Source organism: Naegleria lovaniensis, assembly GCF_003324165.1.
Source record: "Naegleria lovaniensis strain ATCC 30569 chromosome Unknown tig047, whole genome shotgun sequence".
Taxonomy (NCBI): Eukaryota; Heterolobosea; class Eutetramitea; order Acrasida; family Naegleriidae; genus Naegleria; species Naegleria lovaniensis.
In genome coordinates this window covers 92,727-117,949 of record NW_025407869.1, presented here as the reverse complement: position 1 = coordinate 117,949, position 25,223 = coordinate 92,727, and the positions used below count along the sequence as shown (strand labels likewise).

The 25,223-nt window shown below is 37.7% G+C and overlaps 13 protein-coding genes across 13 annotated transcripts; 5 read left to right on the top strand and 8 right to left on the bottom strand.

Annotated features, from left to right (window-relative positions):
- Positions 1–101: 101 nt before the first annotated feature.
- Positions 102–725, top strand: C9374_011023 (uncharacterized protein; the record flags this gene model as incomplete). Its single annotated transcript, XM_044686633.1, has 1 exon — positions 102–725. One exon carries the CDS (start codon positions 102–104, stop codon positions 723–725), a length of 624 nt encoding a protein of 207 aa, XP_044543360.1.
- A 133-nt stretch (positions 726–858) lies between these two features.
- On the bottom strand, positions 859–2,085 carry C9374_011022 (uncharacterized protein; the record flags this gene model as incomplete). The annotated part of the gene is made up of 1 exon (XM_044686632.1): positions 859–2,085. One exon carries the CDS (start codon positions 2,083–2,085, stop codon positions 859–861), a length of 1,227 nt encoding a protein of 408 aa, XP_044543359.1.
- An 874-nt stretch (positions 2,086–2,959) lies between these two features.
- On the top strand, positions 2,960–5,200 carry C9374_011021 (uncharacterized protein; the record flags this gene model as incomplete). The annotated part of the gene is made up of 1 exon (XM_044686631.1): positions 2,960–5,200. One exon carries the CDS (start codon positions 2,960–2,962, stop codon positions 5,198–5,200), a length of 2,241 nt encoding a protein of 746 aa, XP_044543358.1.
- A 166-nt stretch (positions 5,201–5,366) lies between these two features.
- C9374_011020 (uncharacterized protein) lies at positions 5,367–6,707 on the top strand (the record flags this gene model as incomplete). The annotated part of the gene is made up of 1 exon (XM_044686630.1): positions 5,367–6,707. The coding sequence occupies one exon, from the start codon at positions 5,367–5,369 to the stop codon at positions 6,705–6,707; it is 1,341 nt and encodes a 446-aa protein (XP_044543357.1).
- Positions 6,708–6,753: 46 nt separating this feature from the next.
- On the bottom strand, positions 6,754–8,920 carry C9374_011019 (uncharacterized protein; the record flags this gene model as incomplete). Its single annotated transcript, XM_044686629.1, has 2 exons — positions 6,754–8,553; positions 8,621–8,920. The coding sequence occupies 2 exons, from the start codon at positions 8,918–8,920 to the stop codon at positions 6,754–6,756; spliced, it is 2,100 nt and encodes a 699-aa protein (XP_044543356.1).
- A 166-nt stretch (positions 8,921–9,086) lies between these two features.
- On the bottom strand, positions 9,087–9,690 carry C9374_011018 (uncharacterized protein; the record flags this gene model as incomplete). The annotated part of the gene is made up of 2 exons (XM_044686627.1): positions 9,087–9,367; positions 9,486–9,690. 2 exons carry the CDS (start codon positions 9,688–9,690, stop codon positions 9,087–9,089), a joined length of 486 nt encoding a protein of 161 aa, XP_044543355.1.
- Positions 9,691–10,054: 364 nt separating this feature from the next.
- On the bottom strand, positions 10,055–10,774 carry C9374_011017 (uncharacterized protein; the record flags this gene model as incomplete). The annotated part of the gene is made up of 1 exon (XM_044686626.1): positions 10,055–10,774. The coding sequence occupies one exon, from the start codon at positions 10,772–10,774 to the stop codon at positions 10,055–10,057; it is 720 nt and encodes a 239-aa protein (XP_044543354.1).
- A 773-nt stretch (positions 10,775–11,547) lies between these two features.
- On the bottom strand, positions 11,548–13,971 carry C9374_011016 (uncharacterized protein; the record flags this gene model as incomplete). The annotated part of the gene is made up of 1 exon (XM_044686625.1): positions 11,548–13,971. The coding sequence occupies one exon, from the start codon at positions 13,969–13,971 to the stop codon at positions 11,548–11,550; it is 2,424 nt and encodes an 807-aa protein (XP_044543353.1).
- A 191-nt stretch (positions 13,972–14,162) lies between these two features.
- C9374_011015 (uncharacterized protein) lies at positions 14,163–17,835 on the top strand (the record flags this gene model as incomplete). The annotated part of the gene is made up of 6 exons (XM_044686624.1): positions 14,163–14,847; positions 14,946–15,040; positions 15,132–16,083; positions 16,164–16,506; positions 16,606–17,135; positions 17,204–17,835. 6 exons carry the CDS (start codon positions 14,163–14,165, stop codon positions 17,833–17,835), a joined length of 3,237 nt encoding a protein of 1,078 aa, XP_044543352.1.
- A 105-nt stretch (positions 17,836–17,940) lies between these two features.
- On the bottom strand, positions 17,941–19,023 carry C9374_011014 (uncharacterized protein; the record flags this gene model as incomplete). Its single annotated transcript, XM_044686623.1, has 1 exon — positions 17,941–19,023. One exon carries the CDS (start codon positions 19,021–19,023, stop codon positions 17,941–17,943), a length of 1,083 nt encoding a protein of 360 aa, XP_044543351.1.
- A 545-nt stretch (positions 19,024–19,568) lies between these two features.
- C9374_011013 (uncharacterized protein) lies at positions 19,569–20,348 on the top strand (the record flags this gene model as incomplete). The annotated part of the gene is made up of 1 exon (XM_044686622.1): positions 19,569–20,348. The coding sequence occupies one exon, from the start codon at positions 19,569–19,571 to the stop codon at positions 20,346–20,348; it is 780 nt and encodes a 259-aa protein (XP_044543350.1).
- A 381-nt stretch (positions 20,349–20,729) lies between these two features.
- On the bottom strand, positions 20,730–22,442 carry C9374_011012 (uncharacterized protein; the record flags this gene model as incomplete). The annotated part of the gene is made up of 1 exon (XM_044686621.1): positions 20,730–22,442. One exon carries the CDS (start codon positions 22,440–22,442, stop codon positions 20,730–20,732), a length of 1,713 nt encoding a protein of 570 aa, XP_044543349.1.
- Positions 22,443–23,153: 711 nt separating this feature from the next.
- On the bottom strand, positions 23,154–25,214 carry C9374_011011 (uncharacterized protein; the record flags this gene model as incomplete). The annotated part of the gene is made up of 6 exons (XM_044686620.1): positions 23,154–23,726; positions 23,918–24,026; positions 24,146–24,172; positions 24,557–24,648; positions 24,884–25,002; positions 25,106–25,214. The coding sequence occupies 6 exons, from the start codon at positions 25,212–25,214 to the stop codon at positions 23,154–23,156; spliced, it is 1,029 nt and encodes a 342-aa protein (XP_044543348.1).
- Between the last annotated feature and the right edge of the window lie 9 nt (positions 25,215–25,223).

Sequence of the window (25,223 nt, the reverse complement as noted above, 5' to 3'; positions counted from 1 at the left end):
ATGAAGAACAAACATTGTTATGATATATAGCTGGGAAGAATCATCATCGTTTCCTCTTTGTTGGATTGATCTTTCGAAATATTGATCAATAGTTATAAAAAATGTCCTCTCCAAGTGCATCAGAACCAAGCGGAGTCGGAAACGAGAAGCCCCATCCATCAACGAATCAGAATCACGATCGCATCAGTAAGCTTTCAATACGCCCATCCAACTCCCTTCTACCTCCAATTTTGAGATACTTTGTGCAGGGCACGTTCCGATGGCAAGTCCATGAGAAGTGGAGTTTACTTTCTTGGAGAGCCTTCTTCAAAGAATATCGATATGAAATTGTTACAGGATTATTTTCATTGATTGGCTCGACGCTGAGTTTTGTGAATTGGAATTGGATGACGAGTGGAATTGCTGTTTCATGGAATATTGATTTGGAACAAGATTCAATTTCATTTCAAGTGAAAAAGAGTTTTAATGATTTGACCAGAGATGAAGCTGTCCAAACTCTGAGGCAATTAAATTATGTGTCACAAGATGTACCTATTGGATCCAATAATATTCTCGTCCTTAATGATAGAGAAATTGAAATTACCTTGAGAAGACAATCTCATCCATACCTTGTAAATTTTGTCGAACAACGGGACGAAGAATTCAAAGACAATATGAAAAAGAGCGCTTATTTTACAATTGTGGTGGTGTTGGTTGTCAATTGGATTCGTTCTAGAATAAAGTAGATCCTTATAGTTTTGAGATTACCTGAATTATCATCATATGTATTTCATAGCTGTTGAACCTGACACTGATCTTGCAAATGTCAATCACCCAAAAAACTGTGGGGCTACATTCATTATAGAGAAATTAATTTTATTACTTTTCGAAAAGTTTAGCAATATTACGTCTAGCCATTGCAAATTTAGTTTGTGGGCTCAAGTTCTCCTTGTCCAACAAATCGTTCGTTGTTGTGGTGTATGAAACAGCTGTCGATGATGCAATTTTTGCTTGACTTTTAACCATTGGAGACGAGCTTGTCAAAGGTTTTGTTGGTTGTTGTTGTTGTTTTACAGGAGAGCATGTAAAGCTTGAGCTAGATTCCACATCTGACTCATCCTCACAATCTTGTTTCTGTAATTTATGCACACTACTGAACTTGTTCTTAATGGCAGCAAACAATTCTCCTTGAATATTGGATGTGCTCTTTCTCATTGGAGTACCTCCTGGACTCTTTTGAATAGGTCTCAATTTTACACTTCCACTATTCTTAATCAAGTCGGCAATGGACATGCTGTGCTTGAGTGGTTGTGAATTCTTTGGCTTGGCAGTCAATATTGAAGCAGTGTCATGTTCATCGTCATGTGAGGAAGAGTGCACAATGTCATTGGATTGTGTCTGAATGGGCTTGGCAACTCCAAAACTCTTTGAAGGAGTCATCATGATGGGTGGTGGAGGTGGAATATTACTCGTCATCACTGGAGGTGGAGGTGGAATGTTAGAAGAAGTGCAAACGGTTTTTGTGCCCACAAACGATGATGACATGGGTGGAGGAGGTGGAATGTTACTACTGCTCATCATGGCACTTTCTGCTGCATTGTGATTCCTACTACTACTACTTGACTTGGTCTTCTTTCTTCGTGAAGACAATTCCGATGAGCTGCCTCCTCCTCCCAATAACGATGAGGATGCATTAGAATTTGTTTGTTGTTGCTTTTCAGCTCGTGCAACCATGGCAATTTGTTCCTTGAGCATCATTAATTGGGATTCCAAATCTTCCATCTTGCTGATCGAGTCCAATGGTTCGAGAGGAGATGAATTTGGGCCTCCTTGCTGAGATTTAGTCTTTCTCTCGGGAGTAAAGTATCCCATCTGATGCTTGAGTCGTTGCAAATAAGCCTTCTTTCTTCGTTTCCGTTCTTTCATTTCTTTCAATGTTTTCTCGTCATAGTTTTGTGTGATGGCGTTGAACACATCATGAGTGTACTCCATGATCCAGTCTCGAGTGTTGGAGAGGAAGGCCCATAGAAAGAGAAACACTCGTTCTCCCATGGCAGGAGAGGATGATGATGATACGGAACCAGTTTTTGATTGGCTTTTATTCATGGATGATATGTGTGGAGGATGAAGATGTACAGAATATGAAAATTCACAATAGAGATGAAAATGTTGTCGAGTTGATTCGATGATATAACGTTAAGAGCTCTTATCCAGCCAATGGCATGAGAGAGTGTTTTGGCTGCCAATTTTTTTATGCTGTATTGTTTTTTTCAAAAATTTGTGTAACGTTTTTGATTTTGAAAAGAAACGGTCAGTTTGGGCGCCAGTTGAAAATTCAACTTAATCGTTCGAGCAAAGGTCTTCAATCATTTGATTTTCACTGTCTTTACACTATTGAAGGACCTTCATTGCTTTCCTTACTTCTCAATAATGGTATGTATTTAAATCCAATCCCATGTTAAATTGACACCTAAACATTGATAGAAAGCTACAGCAATTGAAATGCGAGATACCCAGTAGACGTCTTCATGGCAATTTAATGTTTTCGGAATGATGCATGAGAATTACTCGCTGATACCTTCCTGTGCAGTCATGCCATTCCCTGTGTCTTGTCATTCCCATCTATCATACGAGATTTTTTAACGAACAATAAACTCAAAAAAATCCATCTCCCAGCAGCTCCTTAGGACCACATCAACTCCACACTCCGTAGTTTTGGCCGGATTCATTGGAATTTCAGATCATAGTCCAAGAACGCCGTATTCCATTTCCAAACACGATTTTTACTTCTTTGTGGAAGGTTTCACAAAATCCGATTTTAGGAATCCTTGTTGTTGTGGTATCCTTTCATTTTCCATCATCACATCAACAATTTTGAAATCTTTTTAAAATCGTGCCCTCTATACTCGCCCATATTAATATCATTCAATTTTCTCCAATTCATTGAAACTCCACCATTAATAATAATAATTTCCAAAAGATGCAACCATTACTTCCTCCGTTCATGGAGTCCTATAAAAGAGAGGAGCATGCTTCCGTATCTGATAACAGCAATTTTTCAATGCCGACCGTTCCACAACATCATCATCACCATTCCCAAGCCTCCTATCAGCCTAATTTTCATCCAGGATTGATTCCTCCATTTGCTCCTTCCAGCAACAACAATCCAAGTACTACTACTTCTTCGAATCCGATCAATAGCATTCCTATTGCAACAACAGCCAATGTACAACCCGAAAAGCCTGTTAAAAAACGAAGACAGTCCACAGCTACCAACAAGAGTAATGGAGATGTCAATAATCACCAACCATCACAACAGCAACAAACAAATTCTAATGATGACCCAGAATCCCCAAAAAAGAAAAAAAAGAGAAAACAAGTGAAGAGAGCATGCATTAATTGTCACAAAAGTCATGCTGGATGTGATGATGTTCGCCCATGCAAACGATGTGTTTCGTTGGGTCTCGAAGCAACTTGTCTCGATGTGGAACCTAGGAACAATAAGAGAAAGACAAACGCCTCAAATTCCTCAACAAGCAACACAACAGATGGAGCCAATAACCCAGCATCAAATAGCTCACTAAAACCACAAACAAAACCAACAGCAACAGACTCACCTTCACGTTACAACAACAATAATAATATTGGAAATGCAACATTCTATTCGTGGACATCAGGAGCTCCCGCTGCCCAAAGTGCTCACTATCAATCCTTACATCATCCACTCTTTCCACCTCCAAACAGTGCCAAACTGAGCTCTCCTTCAATGTCACAACATTCTGGTGGATCCTCAGGGTCTCCATTTCATTCTTATCATCCAGTAAGCTCCAGCAACAACGGAGCCAATAATCAGAGAGGAGGAGCCTTATTACCACCTCCATCCTCACTCATTGGCTCTCCTTCCGACATCTTTACAGACAGTGCATCCAGAGCTCCTTCGTCATCATCGATTTCTCCTCAATCCCATTTAGCTCTATTGAATAGTGTGATGATGCAACAACAAATTTTGTTACAGGCTCTACAGAAATTGGACACTACAGGCTCCCTGGATCCTTCCCTTACACAAAATTTAATTTCTGGCAATCAAGCCTTGTTGTCACACACTTCATCATTGCATTCCTCAGAGAAAGTCACTTCACCACATTATCTATTGCCTCCACCTTCGACACTTTCAGCTCAATCTCCATCATTACTTCCTTCTGTAAATACTTCGAGCCTTGCCTCTCCAAATGCTCATTCCCACTTGATCAATAGAACCTATTCATCAAGTTCTTTGGAGGGTTTGCTTGGTCCACCAACTCCAACAGCAGCCACTCCCCTCGGTCATCACTCCGTTTCTACTCCTGTTCCGGTAGCAACTCCTGTTCCAACTGTTCATGATCCATCGCTTACATTAAATGATTCACAGTCGAATCACAATCATGCAACAAAATCAACAAATGCAGATCAAAAATCGAGCGATAATAACCAAAATGACGATGGTAAGAGTGACGGTATTGAAAAGGAAGAAGATGGAGCAGAGGACGAATTTATTGGATTCTTTAGAAGACCTAGCAACAATGTTGACATTATCGACGATTATTTTGCATTGTTCAATAGTAACGTTTCTGATGATGGCTATATTGAAGAAAATAATGTCATTACTGGTGCTTCCTCTTCATCAATTCCTACAACATCACCAGGCGGAAATGTCATGCTTTCTGAAGTTCACCAAGGATCTGATGGTGCACTTTCTCAAAGCACGTCATTTACTTTGGAGAGCACATCTCCAATTTCCAATGCTGTCAATACTTGCATACTCAACAAGAATCAGTTAGAGGATCCAGACAAGTGCTCAGGTTGTGTCCATTTACCTTCTGGTGAAGCTGATACAATCATGTGTGTGGCTATTTGGAAATTGAATGGAGTTTTATTTTCTGCAAACAAGAACTTTTTCACAGTGTTTGGAGTGCCAAGTCTTTCAGATAATCTTCAAATTAATTTCTCCTCCATCTTGGATATGGATCATGACCCAGATCTCAAACAAGTGTTCAGTTGTAGATCTGACTTTGTTGCTAAAAGTATCAAAATGCAGAAATATGTCGATCACTCAACAAAGAAGGACAATTCCATCCCTAGAGAACAAATTGAAGGATACATGCAAGCATATGTCATTCGAAATGCTCAAGGAATTCTTCCAAGATATATTTCCACACACATTTCAGTTGCCACAAAGCTCTAATCATCTCTTTGAACAATAAACACGTGTTGTAATGTATTGGAAATGGAGCACAAAGAGCTAGCATTCGCTCGAACTAGGAAATTTGAAAAATTGGCTTCCAAAGGGACGGAGAAAAAACTTTGAATCTCAATTTTTTATAAAGTTTGGTTCCGAACAAGACAAAAAAATGCGCGCTCATCATCACTTGCGACGAATGCTTCAACTTTCTCAACATGTATTCCCAGAGAGAGATGATGATATGTATGACATGACAAAATGTAGTAGCTCATGGCTGGAACGTTATGAAACATCGGGACGAGTGTTGGAGTCTCATCATTATGTCGGAACAACTCTTGGACAACAACATATCATCAATGGAAATCAGACAAGTCATTCGGAGAATGATTCCAATGTTGTTTTTACCGATTTTAATCAAGAAAATCATTGTCTTAGAATTACACTCAATCGACCTAAAAGTTTTAATGCTCTCTCATTAACCATGATTAGAAAATTAACCAAAATTTTGGAACAAGCTCTCGAAGATTCAAATGTACATTTTGTCATGTTATCTAGTTCGAATGAAAAGGCATTTTGTGCAGGAGGAGACATTAAGGATTTGAGAAAGGGAATTGCCAAAGTATTTTTCACAGAAGAGTTTGCACTCAATCATTTTATTTATGAATTTTGTAAAAAGAAACCAATAGTATCCATGTTAAATGGAATTACAATGGGAGGAGGAGTTGGAATAAGTATCAGTACAAATTTAAGAGTTGCCAATGAGCAGAGATATGTATTTGCAATGCCAGAGGTTTTTATTGGGCTCTATCCAGATATTGGAGCTTCATGGTTTTTAACACAATCTTGTCCTAACATGGCCATTGCAAGATATATTGGATTAACTGGAGAGAAACTTAAAGCCCATGATGCTCTCTATTGTAAACTTGTGACACATATTATTGATAAGGAAGAACATTTCAAAAAATTAGCGCATGACATTTATACTGTATTCAAGTCATCTTCGACGAATGGAGATTTTACTACCGTGCTGAAAGAATTGACACAATTCATTTCCAAATATGAGAAAGAAGCACGAAGTTCAAATGTTAAATTTGGCATTCTTGATCGATATCGAAGAGTAATTGATTATTGTTTTGGAGAGGAGAATGCAAAGAGCGTCAAAGATGTCTTTAGAAATTTGAGGCTTTATATAGAGCAGCACCCTTCTCGTTGTGATGCTGACATTGTTTTTATTCAATCAATTCTTGAACTATTTGAGAAGAGAGCATCTCCAACATCTCTATTGGTAACGTTTGAAGCCTTGAATCGTGGTAAAAAGTCAAACTCTTTGAAACAAGTATTGGACATGGATAAAATTTTATGCACACATCTCACTGTGAGACATGATTTTCTTGAGGGAGTGCGGGCGGTACTTATTGACCGTGATCAGAAGCCAAAATTCAAACCAGCTACTCTTGAGGAGATTGATGAAATGGCACTTGTTCAAGAAGTGTTTTCTGAGAAACAGTAGTGAAGCAATTAGCAGGAATACATGTTTTAAAAATCATATCAAGTTGTCAATACTTCTTTTTTCTGCCCTTATTGAAGCCTGGAACGAATGACTGATGTTGTTGCTTCTTTTTCCCACTTCTGCTGCCATTTGAATGTGCCCTGTGCTGTACATTGGCAGTGACTTGAGAGTTCTTCCAAAATTCAAAATGCAGTAAGGGATAAGTGATGGATACTTGCTCAAAGCTTTCTGTTTGCAACGTAGTAGAATTGGACGGTTTTAAATACTTGAAATTAGATCTGTCATTTGAAACTGAGGAAACTATAAACGTGGACAACAATGGACATTTCACATGAATTCTTTGTTTCAAATCTCCAAGCTCTTGATTACTGTTCAAATAGACCCTTTCATTTCCAACACAAAATCCTACAAGTTTTAAATATTCAAGTTTTGGCAGAGTAGGAATGGAATCAAATTGAAACGCATGAAATGTTTGACATGTTTGTGGTAAAGGATCATAGGTAGACCATCGTTCAATATTCAACGATCGCAATGTTCTGCTACAATCATAGGATGCTAATTCATGTAATAAAAATTGGTCAAATTCTTTGCCTGTAATGTCAAGTCCATCAACAGAATAGTTTTGTAATTTCGGAAAGTGGACCAGTATTCTCAGCAGTGACAAATGGTTCAGTGAAGTTCCATGTAAATGCAAAGTTTCCAGATTTCTAAATTTGAATAGCATATCCAAAGACTTGATATTCGTTAATCCATCCAAACATAATACGTGCATGTGATCACTATTCAAACGTTCAATGGCGCTATCAAAGAGAGTTTGTGAATCTCTAAAATCTTTCATCTCATCCATGTATGAAATTTGAGTAAAAACAAATTTTTCCAAATATTTAAAACTAATGAGATCCAACAAGGTGCAAGTCATTGTTGATGGTACTATCAACGATGTATCTGCACTATTGCCTTCAGAGTAAATGCTACATTGTTGAATGTCGAGTGATTTCAATCGAGAAGCTATACAAGAGCAATCTATGAGAGTTGCACAATCAAATCCACACAAGGTAGAATGGCGAATAGAAACGTGTTCCATAATTGGTAACCTCTCGAAAAGTAATGCCATGTTCACATCCTTCACATGGAACAGATCTAAAAATTTTAAATGAGTTAATTTCAAAATAAATGAGGTATATGGTGAGTGTTTTTCATGAATGGTCAAGTGTTCTAAATGGCTACAATTTCCATACATGCCATCCCAATCATTGCTCTCAAAAAGTCCGGTATTTTGTAAAATTAATGTTTTCAAATTGCCTCCGTTTTTCAAAATTGTGAGAAGAAATATTCGCATAAACTCAAAGTCTTCGTCGGTAATTAAACGTAAGTTTTTGAGAGAAAGAGACTCTAAATTTTTCAATAATGGAGCGATTTTGCAAAGAAGCTGCAATCCGGTCACTTGCTCCACGTCATTGCCGTCGTCTTCAAAATTAGAACCCATTCTAGGGAAATTGCAGAATGTAGATGAGTCAATGTTGAGAAATTTCACCGAATTCCAAAAAGTTTCACAATCATTGAATAAACATTGTTGTCTTGTTGAACTGCTCTGTTTTACAACCTTCTTATTTCCTTTACATGGCTTTAGCTTCTCACTCATCTTGTCACAATACAGTAATCCTAATGGAAAATCCTTTAGCTTTTCAAATATCAATCTGTGTACTCCACGAGTCAGTAATTTCATAAAACATGATCGAAAATGTTTCATTCGATCCATCTCCTCCTTTGTCCTAAAATAAAAATTGAATAACTCTTCCGATGTTATCAGACCCTCTTTCTCCCTCATGTACGAGCAATGATACACCTTTTTGATTGCATATCAATTGTGTCATTTTACAATTTCGTGTTGTGATAATTGATAATGATCATACCTCTTTACAAATATTCAATTCTCTCACTTGGCCAGAACTCAAATATTTGTCAATCATTGACTTAAACCATCGATTCACTGCCGAAACATTGTTGCAGCATTCTCGCACACTCAAAAAATTGAATATTGAATACATCATCTCATGTGGTAATTCTAAAAGTGCATGAAACCCAAATTTTTCATGACTTGTCTCTCGTACCATTGTTCCTTCCTTTTTCTGCTGATCAGTCGGAGACAGAAATGCACGTGATGAAGAATGAGAGCTGTTGGAGGTTATTGAACGGCTATGCAATTGCTTCATTTTTTAATCTAAATTTCTCAAATAATTTTTCAAATACGATGATCATGGAATAGGCTTTCTTTTTAAAATTAATAAATATATGGATTATTATTCCAAAATTAATGATATAATTAATATATTATTGTTATAGTATAGTATAAATAATGAATGAGTACCAAAATAATGATTACCCCACATGTTCCGAAGCTCTTGAATAATTCATATTATGTTCTTCTGTAAAACAAGGTATCATTTCCTTCTGTTTCAGTAATTCATCATCACCTTCTTGTTTATTCCTCATATAAACATAACACTTCTCGGTGGTAGTGCTCTTTGTTGGATCTATGAGAATATCAATCAATACGCGACGATAATGGCCCACATCACATCCCTCAAATTGATCCAGCTCTAAAAGATGTCCTTCATCCCGAACTTCATAGACTTCTCCTTGGATTTGATGTCCCTTTCCTATGGTTATTGTTGTTGAGAGAAAGGTAATTCATTGAAGAAATTGTTTGATTGATAAAACAACAAGTTACTATCAACTTAATATTGTTACTGAAATTTTTAAAGTCTACTGACTCACCTTCATAATCCATGAGATAGGGCACGTGTCTCTCGCCAGCAATGATGAGAGGAAATGAGTGAAGAGTTTTTGCATGAGCTGAGATGAGAGTACAGTTTTGATATCGTTCGGGTTGCATTTTGTGTTGATGATTGGCAAAGCCCTTCTTCAAAGTTCCATAAACAAATACTCGTGTTGGTGAGGTGGTATTTTGTTGTGAAGCCATTTTTTAAGAAAATGTTTGAAGCACAAATTGCTTTCGATTTGTTGTTGAGTTTATTGGCACTTGATATTACAAGTAGTCATTAGTAGAGAGAATAAATTAAGTCACAATACGAGTTTGCGCTGTCAGGATGTCATTGCCTAGAGTTAAATTGATGGTGTTGTTTCTGCATACGATACTCTATCGACACACAAGCTGATTTGTATTTTCATGATGATTCTAAAAGCATTTCGTTCAGTCGTGAGCAAATACAGCATCCACATATTAACAACAATTTACAAGTTGCAAAATGTACACTCCCCTTATTTGGAATGGCTGTCTTTCGAGCCACTTCTGGGTTAATAAATATTAATATGTCAGTGTGCTCTTATTGATGGTTTTGTTGTTGGTGTTGCGAATTATTTTGTTGTTGATGTTGTTGCTGCAGATACAATTGATATTGTTGTTGCTGATGTTGTTGATAGAGCATGAACTGTTGTTGATACATTGGATGCATCATGATTTGTGCTTGTAAATTGTGTACCATTTGCTTCAATTCGGTAATTTCTGCTCCTTGTTTTTGTTGTTCTCGGAGCAGTATCGATAGCAAATTATCTTGCGAAGAAGGCTTCACTGCAGGTGTTGACGACGATGCTTCCATCAAACTATTCGAATAGTGCTGCTGTTGTCCTGGATTAGAGCTCGAAACCTCATGGTGGTGTTCATACTTGACTTTCTTTGATGATGGTTGTTGTACAGCAGGGGTTGTATCGAAAAAGTCCATATCAAAATCACAATTGCCTCCATCGAGGAATACTTGATCCTCGTGCACAGCAAATGGCTGATTGACTGGAGATGGTGCACTCTTATTGACCGTTTCATTCAACTCGCTTTCATCATCAAACCAAGAGGAAACTTCTCTCAGAGGGGAGAGTTGATCTTGATGGATGGGCTGTACTTGTTGTGGGAATACCAAAGCCTGTGGCTTATTCTTATAGGCTTGCTTTGCAATTTGAATACTCTCAGCATAGAAGGGAGATTGTTCCGAGAAAAAGTCAATGGTATCGGTAACGGAAGTGCTGTGATGATGGTGGTGGTGAGGAATCATTTTCTTGTTGTTTGGAAATGAGTACACGTGTTGATGGGCGCGAGCTTGTGGGAACAATGAATCTGCTATTTATACACACGGAAGAGTTCTTTCAAGGAAGGACGTAATAATGTTCGCAGCAAACAACAACAAAATGGAAATCAATTCGTATATGGAAGAGATACGCAAGCTTAACGTTGATCAAGAGAGAGTTTTCAATCCACAAGAGGCTTCAACGACGATCAATACAACCAAGCAACGGCAACAACACTTCAGAGAGTGGAGAGTTTAAGCCTTTTTTTTCTTCTTGATTTTTCTTCTCGAGCATTGATGGTGTTGTTCGATCCTTTCTTGGCCGATCCATCACATCAAAATAGAAAACTCCAAATTGTATGATGCGTCATCAATTGATGATGAGAGGAATAGCCAGTTAGAAGTACTTCGTATTTTGATGTGATATTGGGAGAGTGAATGTATTCGAGTCTTAAAGAGTGGCTTACAAAAAAGCTGATTTCAGGAATGAGGATGATGCTGGCGTAAAGATTCGTTGTGTTAATTGGCCCCTCAACGAATATTAGAGACCGCCCGCATACAAAAGTACTAATTTGAACCGATAGAGTCTATGATGGTGAGTGAAGATTCACTGTAAAGTTGAACGATACAACATATGTCCTGTCATGCAAGAATCAATAACTCCGTCAGATTTTGTATAATTTATTCATGTGTTGGACATGTGACAGGAATAATACCTTAATTCCTCCAACTTTATTACGATTGAAGCCAACATGCCAAATCTATTCTGAATATGTATATTGACATTCTTTCAATTCGGAAATAACTTGCTCGCATGACCATGTAATTTTATCGACTGATGTTTGTCCTCCAACGCTTAAATTCCATATGAAATCATCTCGGGACTTGGTTTTGTGTTTAATCCAACACTTGATAATTTGTGTCTTGACCTTCATAAAGTCCTCGCGATTGGTTGTAGAGAATTTTTCATTCATCATAAATTTCAACATGAATTCACAATGTGTAGAAGAGAATTTGTCACTTTTGTCAATTTCTGTCAAAATTTTTTTTCCAGTTTCACCAGTAAAAGCAAGTTTCTTTTCGGAGATGAAACTTTTGAGAGACAATGGAACTTGAATAAATTCTAACTTCTCAATACAAAAGGTCCTATCGAATGCTTTCAGCAACTTGAAGTCTATATTGTTCTCATTTTCAACAACAAGGTTGGCCGTCTTCAGAATGTAAAACAAACAATCGAGTTCTAATCGGTTGACAAGTTCAATATGCTTGATGGAAGAATCTTTGAAAAACTTTTCTACTTTTTGCAATTCATCTTCCAAATAAATGGGACACATGAAAACTTGTTCATAATTGGCAAATACGGAAGAGTTTTCAAAACGCTCTTTCTTATATTGTTCAAAATATTGATGCGCAAGGTTGCTGTCTAAGGTTTTGAATGATTTCTTTTGGAATATCATTCGTTGATCGTACCATCTGAGACGATTCAAATGTTCTTTCACCGCTTCTGCTGCATCAATATTCATTTGTTTCAATACGTCCAATATAAAGTGTTGGCAATTACACCTCAAGACACTATATGTTTTTTCTCTGTTCCATGTTGTCACCACTTTTGAAGCAACATTGATGAGTCTATTAATTTCATTAGGATCTTTTTCAGTATGAATGGTATACTGAAATACAATCTTCTCTGATTGTAAATTAAGGACATTAGTAGCAACAACTATACTTTCGTCACACCATTCAATCTTTGTATTTCCAATCAAGAGAGCCAAATGATATTGTCCAAAATGGCTGCTGTAAAATGCAGACATTAAACGTCTTCTGAATGCCTCACCCTCTGACTCTTGATCTGCCAATTTGGTGATAATGATCTTGATATTCATTTGATTGTTAGTTGTTTGTTGTATTTTCTGTAGAGAGGACACAAAGTAAAAGAATTTAAATCTTTGTGGGAATGTTAAATTACAAGCTTCAAACGTGATGAACGAGTCATTGTTCAGGACTTTTCGGTATAGAACAGCTTCATCAATTTTTTTCTTGGATTCAAAATACTCTGCGCTGGCTCGATATCGATTCATGACTTTTGTTTTCACAACATGGAAGCCATTGTCTAGTGAAAGATTGTTTGGAGATTTCATGTAAGACAGCACCAATGAGAGAGGAATGGAAGAAGCTCTTTGTTGCCACCATTTAAAAAACGATACATAGGCCTGGTTGGCAATTTTCTTCATTGTTTCGTCATTCAATTGATTTCCAATCATGGCGAACATGACCTGTTCCAAAGGGTCTGTAATTTGATCGAGTCCTTTCATAGGTCCTTGACTACCATTGCTACTGGATCCACTAGAAATGGATTGAATGTTCGCAGCAGAATGCATAAGATTGGTATGAGTAGGGGTTATTGTTGACGATGTGGCTTGATCTGAATTTGTGGTTGTTGTTGTATCAGGGCAAAACTCTTTCAATTGTTCACAAATGTCTTCAGGAATGATGCGTTGGATATTCACTGAATCATGGTTCGTTGTTGTTTTGTTTCCGCTCAAGAAATGGATCAATTTCTTGCCATTAATCTCATGTTGCTGGATTTGTTTCATCATGTTCAAAAATTGTTCATCCGTTCTCTTGAACAACTTGAACTTGTGAATATAGAATACCAAAAAGCAAACCTTATCAGGAGTGAGAGGATCATGGTGACCACCAGCACCAGCAGTATTGATGATGTAACATGGATCATCACAAATTTTTTCAAAGGCTCGACATGAAAGCAAGACCAAGACGGGAATGTTGGGTAAAAGTTTCGCGATAGGTTTCATCAGTACATCTCGCTCATCATCTGGAGTTTCATAATCCAAGCACGAATCCAACAAGATGGAAACCTTGTCCATTTCTTTGGTACTCAACACTTGTTTTACATTTTCCATCACTTGGTCCAGATCTTCGAGTTTGACACCGAATTTTTCAGGATGGATCTGCAATTGTTCTTCGATATGAGTGACATAGTCAGTGTCTTGGGCTAAATTTTGTTTGGTTGGAGTTGTGGGAGTTGTGGATGTTGTTGGTTTCGTTGTGGTTAGAGGTTCTTGAGAGATTGTAGTGGTATCCGTTGTTGTTGGCGTTGGCGTTGGTGTGACTGGGTTGCCTGAAGATACAGACGCGAAGGGCTGTTTGGAGATGTTGCTTCCCATGGTGTCGAAAGTGTCCACGTGTGTGACTGAGATTTTGGACCTATTTTTTGAATGATGATTTCGAAGAATTATGAAATTGATATTCGAATGAAATTAAAAAAAGAAATCCAGAAGAGCGCCTAACTTTACCGTTACAAAAACTAGGCTCTGAAGTTGTTGTTTTTGATATTTAAAGAATCCACTGGTTAAAAATGTTTGGTTTTGCGGGCGAGTTGAATCACCAAATAGCTGCTCATGAAGAAGGCTTGAATGTGTTTGAATTTGATGACGATGATGATGAAATGAAGGAAAGTAGCAATTCTCATCGGAACCAACAAAAGCCTCATGTAAATAATATTGGTAATAATCATGGACCAAATACCACGGAAAGTGTGGAAGAGGCATCCTGTCCCTCTGCTGTGGTTGCCATGATGAATGATTCAAGGCTTGATATTTTCATGCGAGATGATCATCATCGGAATGAAGAAGACGACGATGATGATGAAGAGAATGATGAAGGAATTGGAGATAAACTGAAGAGTAACAACAAACCATTGTTGGTAGAGAGGTCTCACTCTTCAACATCTTCAACCCACGCTTCTTCTTCTGCTAGCTCATCAGACCTGAACAAGAATATACCTTCCTATCCTCCTCCAGTATTTGACCCGTCGCTTCCCTCGTGTTGTACTTTGTTTTCGACATTGTGTAAATGCTTTGAGAAACTCTCGACAGCAACGAAACACAAACAAAAGAGCGAAATTCTGGATACTATTTTCATGAAATGTCGCAAAGATTTGTTTCAATTTATGAGATTACTACTTCCTCAACTTGATCGAGAACGAATGACGTATGGTCTTAAGGAGTCAAAAATTGCAAAATATTATATTGAAATATTAGGTTTGTTTTGAGTGGAATGTTGTGAGAAATGATGAAATTTCTTAACATTGCTAAATGTGTTTTAACTGGTAATATTTACTGGGCTCGTGTCGAAACAGCATTGCCTCAAACCTGTGAAGATGCTTTGCGATTGAAGAAATGGAAAGATCCTTCTAAGGGAACTGGTAATTCTTTTTCTGATATTTGCTTTCAAGTATGTATCGAAATTATTATCATGTGTTTACCAGCAGCTATATGGTGTTCTGAAAAATGATAATCATGCAACATGTCATGACAACAATAAGGTTTTGCAAAAGAGAGGATGGACTTCCTCATCGAACCTAACTGTATTTCATGTCAATGAAAAGCTAAGTCTTCTTGCATCATGCACTGACAATGATAAAAAGAAGAAAATTCTTTTGGATCTCTTGAAGAACACGTCATGCTTTGAGCAAAAATGGATACTTAGAATCATTTTGAAAGATCTAAGAATTGGTATTCAGCACACAACCATTTTCAAACAATTTCATCCACATGCTCTAGAGCTATTCAACTCGTGTACCGATCTTCGAGAGGTCATTACAAAATGTCTTGACCCTAAATTTACCTCAACTGTTGAGCTGAGAGTTTTCACCATGTTTACACCCATGTTAGCGTCCCTTCTAACTCCTGCCAAGCTAACCGCGGAGCTCCCAAAAGACGATTTTGTGATTGAACCCAAATACGATGGTGAAAGAATTCTAGTTCACAAAAAGGAATCAGAAGTTAAATTTTTCACGAGAAAGGGCATTGACTACACGAACATTTATGGACCAAAATTTGCTCCCATCATTGTGAAAAACGTGAAAGCAAAAGTTTGTATTTTAGATGGAGAATTCTTGATATGGAATCGCGAATTGGAGGCATTTAAGGAATTCGGGCATAACCGTACACATGCACTAAGTGACACCAGCGAATCGAACGAACAATTTTGTTACATGGTATTCGATATTGTTTATCTCAAAGATCGTGATATTACTCAATATGCATTACAGAAAAGAAGAGCCTATTTGGAGAGCGTGATTAATCCTGTCGGTCATGTTTTAGAAATTGTGCCACAAAAACCAGTCACCTCAGAGAAGGAAGTTTATGAACAGTTAGATCAAGCCATTCTTAACAGAGATGAAGGAATCATGCTTAAGGGGCTGAGTGGAACGTATGTACCTGGAGAACGAAAATGGATGAAGCTAAAGCCTGACAGCGTCGATGGAATGGGAGGTATGTTAGTGAACAACCAGTTACATTTGTACAACTAATTGACCATGTTTTTGCTTTCTACTACATTATTGTTCAAATAGAGACTCTTGATTTAATTATTATTGGAGGATTCTACGGCACAAAATTCAAGAGAAAATCTGTGTCTCACTTTCTCTTAGCAGTGGCCACCAAATCCAAGCATACATATTCCAAGACTGACGGGTTTGAAAATTTGGATGACGATCTATTGGTCAACGATGAAACTCAAGTATTTCATTCTTTTTGTAAGGTAGGAAGTGGATATTCCAATTCTGAATTGTTGGCTCTTCAAAAAGAGTTGGAGCCCCACTGGAAACCATTCGACAAGACCAAATTACCAAAATTTTACGGCTCATGGATTCCTGGAGCAGGTGAATTGCCAGATGTGTACATTGAACCAAAAAAGTAGGTACTTGTAGTAGGATTATCATTTTCTGAGAATGTGTCGTCTCCTATTTTGTTGTAATTTTTGAAATCAATGATAATAATGATCGAAAACACTAGTTCCAAAATTCTGGAAATTAAGGGTTATTCATTTCAAGACAGCACCAAGTTCAAAACAGGCATTACCCTTCGTTTTCCAAGAGTTGTATCCATCAGAAATGATAAAGACTGGAATGATTGTCTTGATTTACCTGGGCTTGAAGAAATGATAGAATTATCTAAAAACGGCATCAACAAGAGAAAGGCTGCAAATATGGATTCAGTCATTTCTCACAACGATGTAAAGAAACAAAAGAGGAAGAAGAATGCAACCACAACCGTTCAGAATAGTGACGGGACTCTTATGGAGGTGGCTGTTTCAGCAAAAAATCGACGACCGACTGCTGCTGTTTCACAATTTTTCGATCATGACATGTCAAAACTCGAAAAGACATCAACTTTGTTTAAGGGCATGCAATTTGTGGTTTTTAATGGTGATGAAAATGTTTCAAAATATGAAATTGAAAAGCTAATTGTTTCAAACGGAGGCTCTAAAGTACAAAATCCTAACGATCATGAAAATCAATACCTCATTGCAGCTAATACCAATAGTAAGTAGTTGCGAAACATTAATCTTTGAATGTACCTGACACACTGTAATTATTGTGTCATGTTACAGACATCACTGTGAAAAATTGGATTGCTTCGTCGAAGGAAAAGAAGAACCCGCTTGGAGATCGTGACATTATTCACTACAAATGGATTATAGATTCTGTATCCCAAAGTTCAATTCAAAGACTGCATCCAGGATACATGATTTACACTTCAGAAAGGACACAATATTCATTCAAAGAGCAAATGGACGAATTTCAAGACGAGTACTTGTTTGATGCAACCGAAGAATCGATTAAGGTATCATTGCAGCTCACTAAAAATTCTCGTGAATTTATGATAGCAGATTCAGATATTATTGAAACCATCAACGCACGATATAACATTAAGACTTCAACTTCGTTCTTTAAAGGAATTCGAGCATATATTGACAAGTTTGTAAAGATTGGAGATGCATCTTCGGGCATTGCAATATTGGGAATGGAAACTTTGGAAGTGTTCATCTCCTTATATGGAGGATCTGTCAGCGAACGATTAGATTCATCTGTGACTCACATTGTGTACGATGAAGATGATACTTCTCGGCTCCGAACACTCAAAAGAGTTGCCACAAAGGAGGGCTTGTTTCTAGTTCCAAGAGAGTGGATCATGAGTTGTGTTCAAGCCAAAAAATTACAAGCCATTCCAACAATGAATTAATCAATATATTGTTGTTGTCATTACAAGAATTTTCACAAATTTTAATGAAGGCCTTCATTCCATGCTCTTTCACAAAGCAAGAATTGGTGTCCTAAAAATTTTAACCTAGTGTTGTTGTTGTTGATTGATGACAACATTTGTAATATCTCTCAAAGCACCTCCACCTGGTGAAAGTGATTGCAACGTTGGTGTCTTCTTATTTGCCATCAAAAACTTCTTTGGTGTCGAGGATTTGACTGGTGATCTTGTTGGACTCGATGTAATGCTTGAAGTGGGTGAACTTGGTGCAAACGATGAGGTGGCATCTGTATCCGTGTCTGTATCCAGTCCTCCAATATGAGTCCTATTATACTCTAATTGACGTTGAACCACAGCCAATTCCATTCTCAATGTGAAAATTTCTTTCTGTTGACCTTCAATCTCACGATTCTTCTTTTCAAATTCCTTTTCTGACTTTTCACGAAATTCCTTAAATTTCTGTGCCACCTCATTCAAACTTGTCAATAATTGTTTTCCTCGTTCTTCGAGTGCCTTATTGGCTTCCTTTTCCTTTTTGTATTTTTTCACAAATTTCGACAAGGTAGGCACCACATCTTTCGAATCTGAAACGGACAATAAATTCTGAACTTGTTTCAACACAAATTCCTGTTCAATCAATTGTTGAACCGTCTTTTCAAATTCTTCCTTTCGTTCCAAATTCAATTGTTGTAATGTGTGTTCATGCGATTCTTTGAGTGCTTGTTCCTTCTCTTCAAACTCTTTGGAAACTTTCTGTTTGAGACATTCCAATTCATTTTCATGTTGTACGTGTTGTTCCGAGAGAGTTTCTTCCAACTGATCCAAACGAGTTTGTAATTGAGAAATGAGAACTTGTCGTTCCGATAATTCACTTTGAAGTTTTTTAATCTTTTCATCCTTGACAGCGTCTTGAACTGTTTTCATGACTTGAGAGGACATGAGAAGAGGATTATGAGGAGTATGATGATGATGTCTGATGAGATTCATCGAGTTGGAGGAGATCATCATCATGGAATGAGGTTTGAGAGAGGAAGAAGAGAGCATGGAAGAGGATTCATCATTTCGTGTGTTGTCTTGTAATTCGGATGGTAATTGGAGAGATTCTGTGAGGAGGGATGATGAAGAAGAGGACTTGGATGAGAATGATTTGATGGGAATGGGTTGTGTCATTGATGAATTCATCTTAAAATTTTAATGTTTTGTCTGTCGGTGAAAAATGTGTGATTCTTTTTTTTAAAAAGATTTAACGGTTGTTAAATTGATTTTGGAGGGAAAAGATGTGTTTGTCCCGTTTATGGGTTCATCTCGATCAAAATGAGACATTACTGAAATCAAGTCTTGACAGAACAAGCTCTGAGAATTCAAGGATTACTACTGATCATTTCTTACTGACCTTGTTATTTTGGATTCCTGGAGTGATTCATGGATTTATGAGTTGGTTTCTGAGACATTATCACCTTCAGGTCGTACAAATAGAAAGGACGTCGTACTTTTTAAAAAATTTGTGTCGTACTAATCTTTGAATCCTGAGGACGTATTCTGTGCCAAATCAGGAAATAGTTTTGTGCTCTTAGCTCCTCCCTGAGTATTCCCATTTCAAACAGTTGCAGTTTCCAAAACATATGAATAGTTGAAAAAAAGAGTTTTTCACAACGCATTAAATCAAAAAAAACAACTGAAAGTATTTTCATACCTTACAATCTAAACGAAAGAAAATGCAAATCTCTCAACCAAATAACACTTCGTATTCCAATGTTTTCATTGTTGGTTCTACTGGTACTGTCGGTCAGCATGTTACAAGAGCCTTCTTGATGGATCATCCTCATGTGCATGTTCAAATTCTTGTCCGAGAGGAAAGTCAAGACAAGGTTCAAGAATTTCAACAATTAGGAGCTCGAATTGTTGTTGGAGATCTTCAAACCATTTCCGAACAGGAGCTTGTCCAATTGTTACAAGGTGTCGATGTCGTGGTGAGTACTGTCTCTGGAACCTTGCAAGTCACTTGGGATGGTCAATTGAAACTGCTGAACGCATCGCTCAAAGCAAAAGTTAAGAAATGTATTCCTTCCAGTTTTGGAGCAAATTATGAAAAGTTGGAATATTTATATGGAGAACTCATTCTCAATAATCCAAAGAAGCAAATTTCAGAAGCTCTTGTTAAGAGTGGATTGGAATATGTTCTCATTCATACTGGTTTCTTTTATCCCTACGCTGCAATGCCTGGCTTCTTATTGGATTACGATCCTGATAATCATTTAGTTCGTTATGTTCACGACATGAATACCCGAATTCAAATGATTGATTTGGAAGATGCTGGAAGAATGACTGCTGAAGCTGCACTCAGAAAGGACATTAAGAATCGAAGTGTAATCATTAAGGGAGATGATCTCACGATTCAAGAGCAAGCACAGCAAGTGTTTGGATCTGATGTAAAATTCCAACAAGGATCTACTCTTTCCGAACTCAAGATCAAATTGATCAATGGAAGAGTTTAGATCCGAACACGGATTTTCAGTTGTTTACATTACAATTGAGATGGGTGTATGCCTCACAAAAAGAAAGAGCCACCAAGTATGATCATGAAGAATTGTTCCCAAAGATTCAACCGAAAAGCTTTGCCGAGTACATGGCAACAATTAAGTCATCATCGCTTGAACATTAGTTGACTAATTATTTTGGAAATGTAATATTTTTAACAATAAAGGGATGGATTGGAAGCAATTCATTTTGAATTTCTTTCATCAGTTGTGTGCGCAACTTTTGAAAAGAAGTGAACTGAAATGTCTTGCTTGCGAAGGGAGATTTGTTTATTAAGGTTGGCCAAAACAATAAATGAAAACAAAAAAAATTTAAAATATCCGAATTGGCCCACGGAATCAATTCAAGAGATCTTGTATCGAAATGGAGGTTCTGATCGTGAAGGGATGTGGAGGGTGTTGTTTCTTTTGATGAAGTGGTATCTTTCTGCTCGATACGAAAGCATCCGATGAAACCATGACCTCCGAATGAGGTACATGAGCCAAAGCAGTACTGGTGGTACTCAGCGATATGAATGGAGAGCCGAGCTCAAAAGGAGAAAGTTGAGGTGAGCATAAAGTTCTTTTGGAATCCCTCATTACTTCTTGACTTCCAGTCATTAGAGCAGGATGAACCGTTGGGGACATGTTGGAGATTGAGGTTGGAGATTTCTCGTCCTCGTTGGGATGAACGATCCATAGGTTTGATTCATCCTTGTAGGATGAGGAGGTATTGGTAATACGTACAGGTGATGAGTCTCGAGCTCTGTTCATGACTGGAGAGGACGATGCGAACTGTGGAGTATTTGGTGTCTTTTCGCTCGAGAGCACTGGAGATGAAGAAGGAGTTTGTGGTTCGTTTGGAATTGTTCGTGTTGATTGTGGTTGTTTATGCTTGTTGGCACCACCACCGATGTTACCTTTTCGTTTCTCCTTTTGACCTACCACAGAAACCTTCCATTCCAACACACAACTTCCCGTAAGTACATCACATTTAGTAACGATGGGTGTATTTCTGATCGAGTTAATCTTTTCCATCTTTCGTTGTTTATCAATTCTCAATTGACGAACCGAGTCAGGTGTTTGAGGAGAACAAAACTTCCAAAGTTTTGAACCTGCCGAATTGCCAGTGGTTACTTCGTTGAGAGTAGTAGTTGTACTTGAAATGGTAGGATGCGTAGGAGTTTTCAGAGTAGGAGTGTTCATCAATGTTGGTAGAGATGGAGTGGTTGCATTATTCGTTTTTGAGTGAATACGAATAGGACTCATGGTAGTTGCCTGATCCATGTTCAAGGGTTCGACGGTCATGGTAGTAAGAGCAATCGATCTGTCTGCCGAACAAGGGCTTTTCTTTTGAGATGACATGCTTGGAGAACACTGTTGTGATGAAACGGATGAGTTTGAACCATTCTGGATAATGAAATCACGACAATCTTCGCCAGTGCGAAATGGACTGTTGGAGGCATGAAGAGTTTCTTCGTTGTCGTGCGTCAAGAGCCGAATTGGGTGTTTACATGCCGTTGGATAATTTTGCGTATTGATGTTGCATGATGACATGTTCAACCAATCACTTCTTCTTTTTCTTGTAATTTCCAAATTACCATCTTTTGGATGTTCAACCGGTGGAAAAGAAGTGTGCGTGGAGAACGTGAAAGCATTGTTATCAATTAAGGATGAGTAATGAGGTTTCGTTATGACGTTGCTAGGACTGTGAGGATGGTCCCTGGTATTGTATTTACAGTGGTTGTTGAGATTTTGTTCTATTGAGAGAGCTGGATTACTTTTGATCTCTGAAGTGTCGTATTTCGAATGGTTGTGCTCGTAGAAACATATTTCGTCAACCATTCGATGGTTTCTGAGAGAACGATCTGAAGGAGTGCTACATGGATATTTATGGATGTGATTGACGTTGTCACTTCTTTCAAGAGGATTGCGAGTGGGAGAGTATGAACGGTGGATCATTCTACCTTCGTGATCTCGTCTCGTAGGTGATCGAGCGCAGTCGTGTGTTGAAGAATGTTGTCCACCGTGGTGTTGTTGTGTGGCTAATTCTGCAGCTTGGATTGAGCTCATTACGCGACTTGTTGTATTGATTCACTATTTCTTTTTGAAAAAGAACTTGGTCCAATGATGTGTTGGTGACAAAGGGAAATTAATAATGAAATCCACTCGTCCATCTTTAAAAAAGAGAATGCTTTTTTTGGCATTGCGTCACACAATAGGTTTTTGACTTCTCCTTTCATCATGTCCTCACAAGGGCTTGTTTGATCAATGGGAGGTCTTGATTTAGAGACAATACAATGTGGGATCAATTAGAGGCAGTTTAAAGGCAAGATAGACACGCTCACTTCTTGTTTTGTTTTAGGTGAAGAGACTCTCTGTTGTTGAATGTCCATTGTAAACATGGAAAATTGCTGCAAAAACAGCATTCACCGTCTTTAATTAGGGTTTTTGGTTCGGGGTTTGCTGAAGGAACCAAAATGTTAGAAATGCTTTTTGTGAAAGTTACTTCATGAGATGGAGTGCCGGCATGTTTTTATCAATATTTTATTATCGATTTCGAAATTGCAACCACAAAGAAGGGAATGAAATTAGTGTAGACACCTGATGTACGGGAGTTCACATATTATAAGAACAACATGTTAAAGATCCTCATAATCTTTTAATGGACTGGTGCGGGTATTTGTCATACAACACTTGTGTGGATGGACCAATTGTATCATACAAAAATACAAAGTTTGCTAACGTAATAATAAAGTAGAAAATTCTTCGAATTGTAAACAATTATTGACGTCCTAGATTGATTGCCTTCAATTCTGACACCACATAATCTCCACACAAAATATCTGGATACTTTTCAGATTTCCACTCTTCCTTCAATGGAGCAATATTTTCATCGCTGGCAATGTGTGAGAATAAAGTTGAAGAGACTCTCCATAAAGGTCGGCCTAATTCTTGTTGTCTCTTCATGGCATCCAGAGTATCTTGAATCACAACAACTTCATGCATACCAGATTCAATGAGACCACCAGTCATCCATTCCAATTGTTTACCTGCTTGAAGCAAGAGACATCCCTTAGGAACTTTGACTTGTAATTTCTTACCATTTCTCAACCAAATGAACAAACCAGGGTATTTGCTTGCAGAGTGAATGGTAATGTAATTAAGATCAAAGTGGAATCCAGCAAGAACAGTTCCCAATTCTCCATACTTGTTGAGATCACTGCCAGTTGGTGCAAGTAAATGACGACCATACTCGAGCTTGTTCGTGAAAGCATTCTTCTCAAGACCAAGACCCATAGCCAACAATTCTGAAACGCTTCTCACTGCGGTAATCATGCATTCAGCCCAACCATCCTATTTGTGGTGAATCGTCCATTCATATGCATAGTAATATTGCCGTCGTGAATGATTTCAATGTGTGTATACAAAATGTTATGGAGTGCGTGCAATTTACAGAGAGAGATACAAGAAATGTTCGATATATACATTCCAACAAATAAAACAGTAAATGAATTCATGTATCCACCAAATCAATAAGGACTTACCATCATGGAAATCCATCGATCAGCAAAAGCCTCAGGAACGACATTGGGTTGATTGAGGGATGGGAATTTTGTGTTTGGATTTGTTTTGCCATATGGATGGAAAAATCTCCTAACGTTGTTCGTATACGAATATCAGTGGATCACACCAAATAAATATCATTATGGTCACAAACGACAAGGAATGGGTAAATTATTAATTTCATATATTTGAAATGTGAGCTAACATACCATTTGGGGTCCTTGCCCTTGGTTGGTCTACAAGATTTTCACACACATTAATACGAATTATAAAAGGAAAGTAATGTTGCGACGAGCCAAAACAAGTATGATGTTTCAATTATTCCATATACGTAAAATTTGGATCGATGGAAATAGATTTCACGGTACAACAGGCCACAATATTGAAATAGCATTTAACAGCCATAAATTGTGAAGGGTCAACATAGTAGTGCAAACGTTTGGGCTCGGAAATTTTGTGACCAAAAGGTGGTCACACCAAAATTGATACCATTTCGAAGGTCCAGATGTAAATGTTGTTGTTGTATACAATTTACAGTTGTTGTTGTTGGTGTTTTACCCGAGCAAGCAATCCGTGGTGTGTGAGAAGTTTCTGAAACTTTGGAAAAAAACTGTACGTACGTTGGTTGACTTTCCAAGTTATCTTTCAACTTGGTGACAATATATTCGGTATTGTCTCTTGGACGTTCTGTCATCTCGGGTGTTGCTCCAATCTTTGTGTTCACAAAATGCAATCAGAGGCAACAACATTTTGAGCGGTCGTCAGCACCATTCATGACAATGCAAGCACACACCGTAACAATAATAGGTCAATAACGTATTGTCATCATTGGAATATTCATAATTAAATGTTCATAATTGACAAAAAGCATGACCATACGTCAATGAGCATGATTTCCATCGAAACAAAATTATTGAAAAAGATAATGATGCCACGAACAAACATACCTGATAGGACCACTCTGGGTGAACATCTTTCATTTTGACTTCAGTTGGTTGAGCATAATAGTCTTCCATCAAATCTAAAAACGAAGCTGCTTTCTCAAAAGTGACACGAGGGTCGCGGACTATTCATCATCATGATGACGAAATGATTAATGATGATGAACAAGCATCATGAAAATACTCGAAATTCAATAAATTCATTCCACAAGAATATGAAATACCTACGAATCAAACAAGAAGTTTCAACAAATGATTTTCGGACCAAATCAATATCTTCTTGTCTAACATTTCCGTTCAAATATTCAGTAATATCAACAATAGGGAGGACTTCCATTTTGTTTTT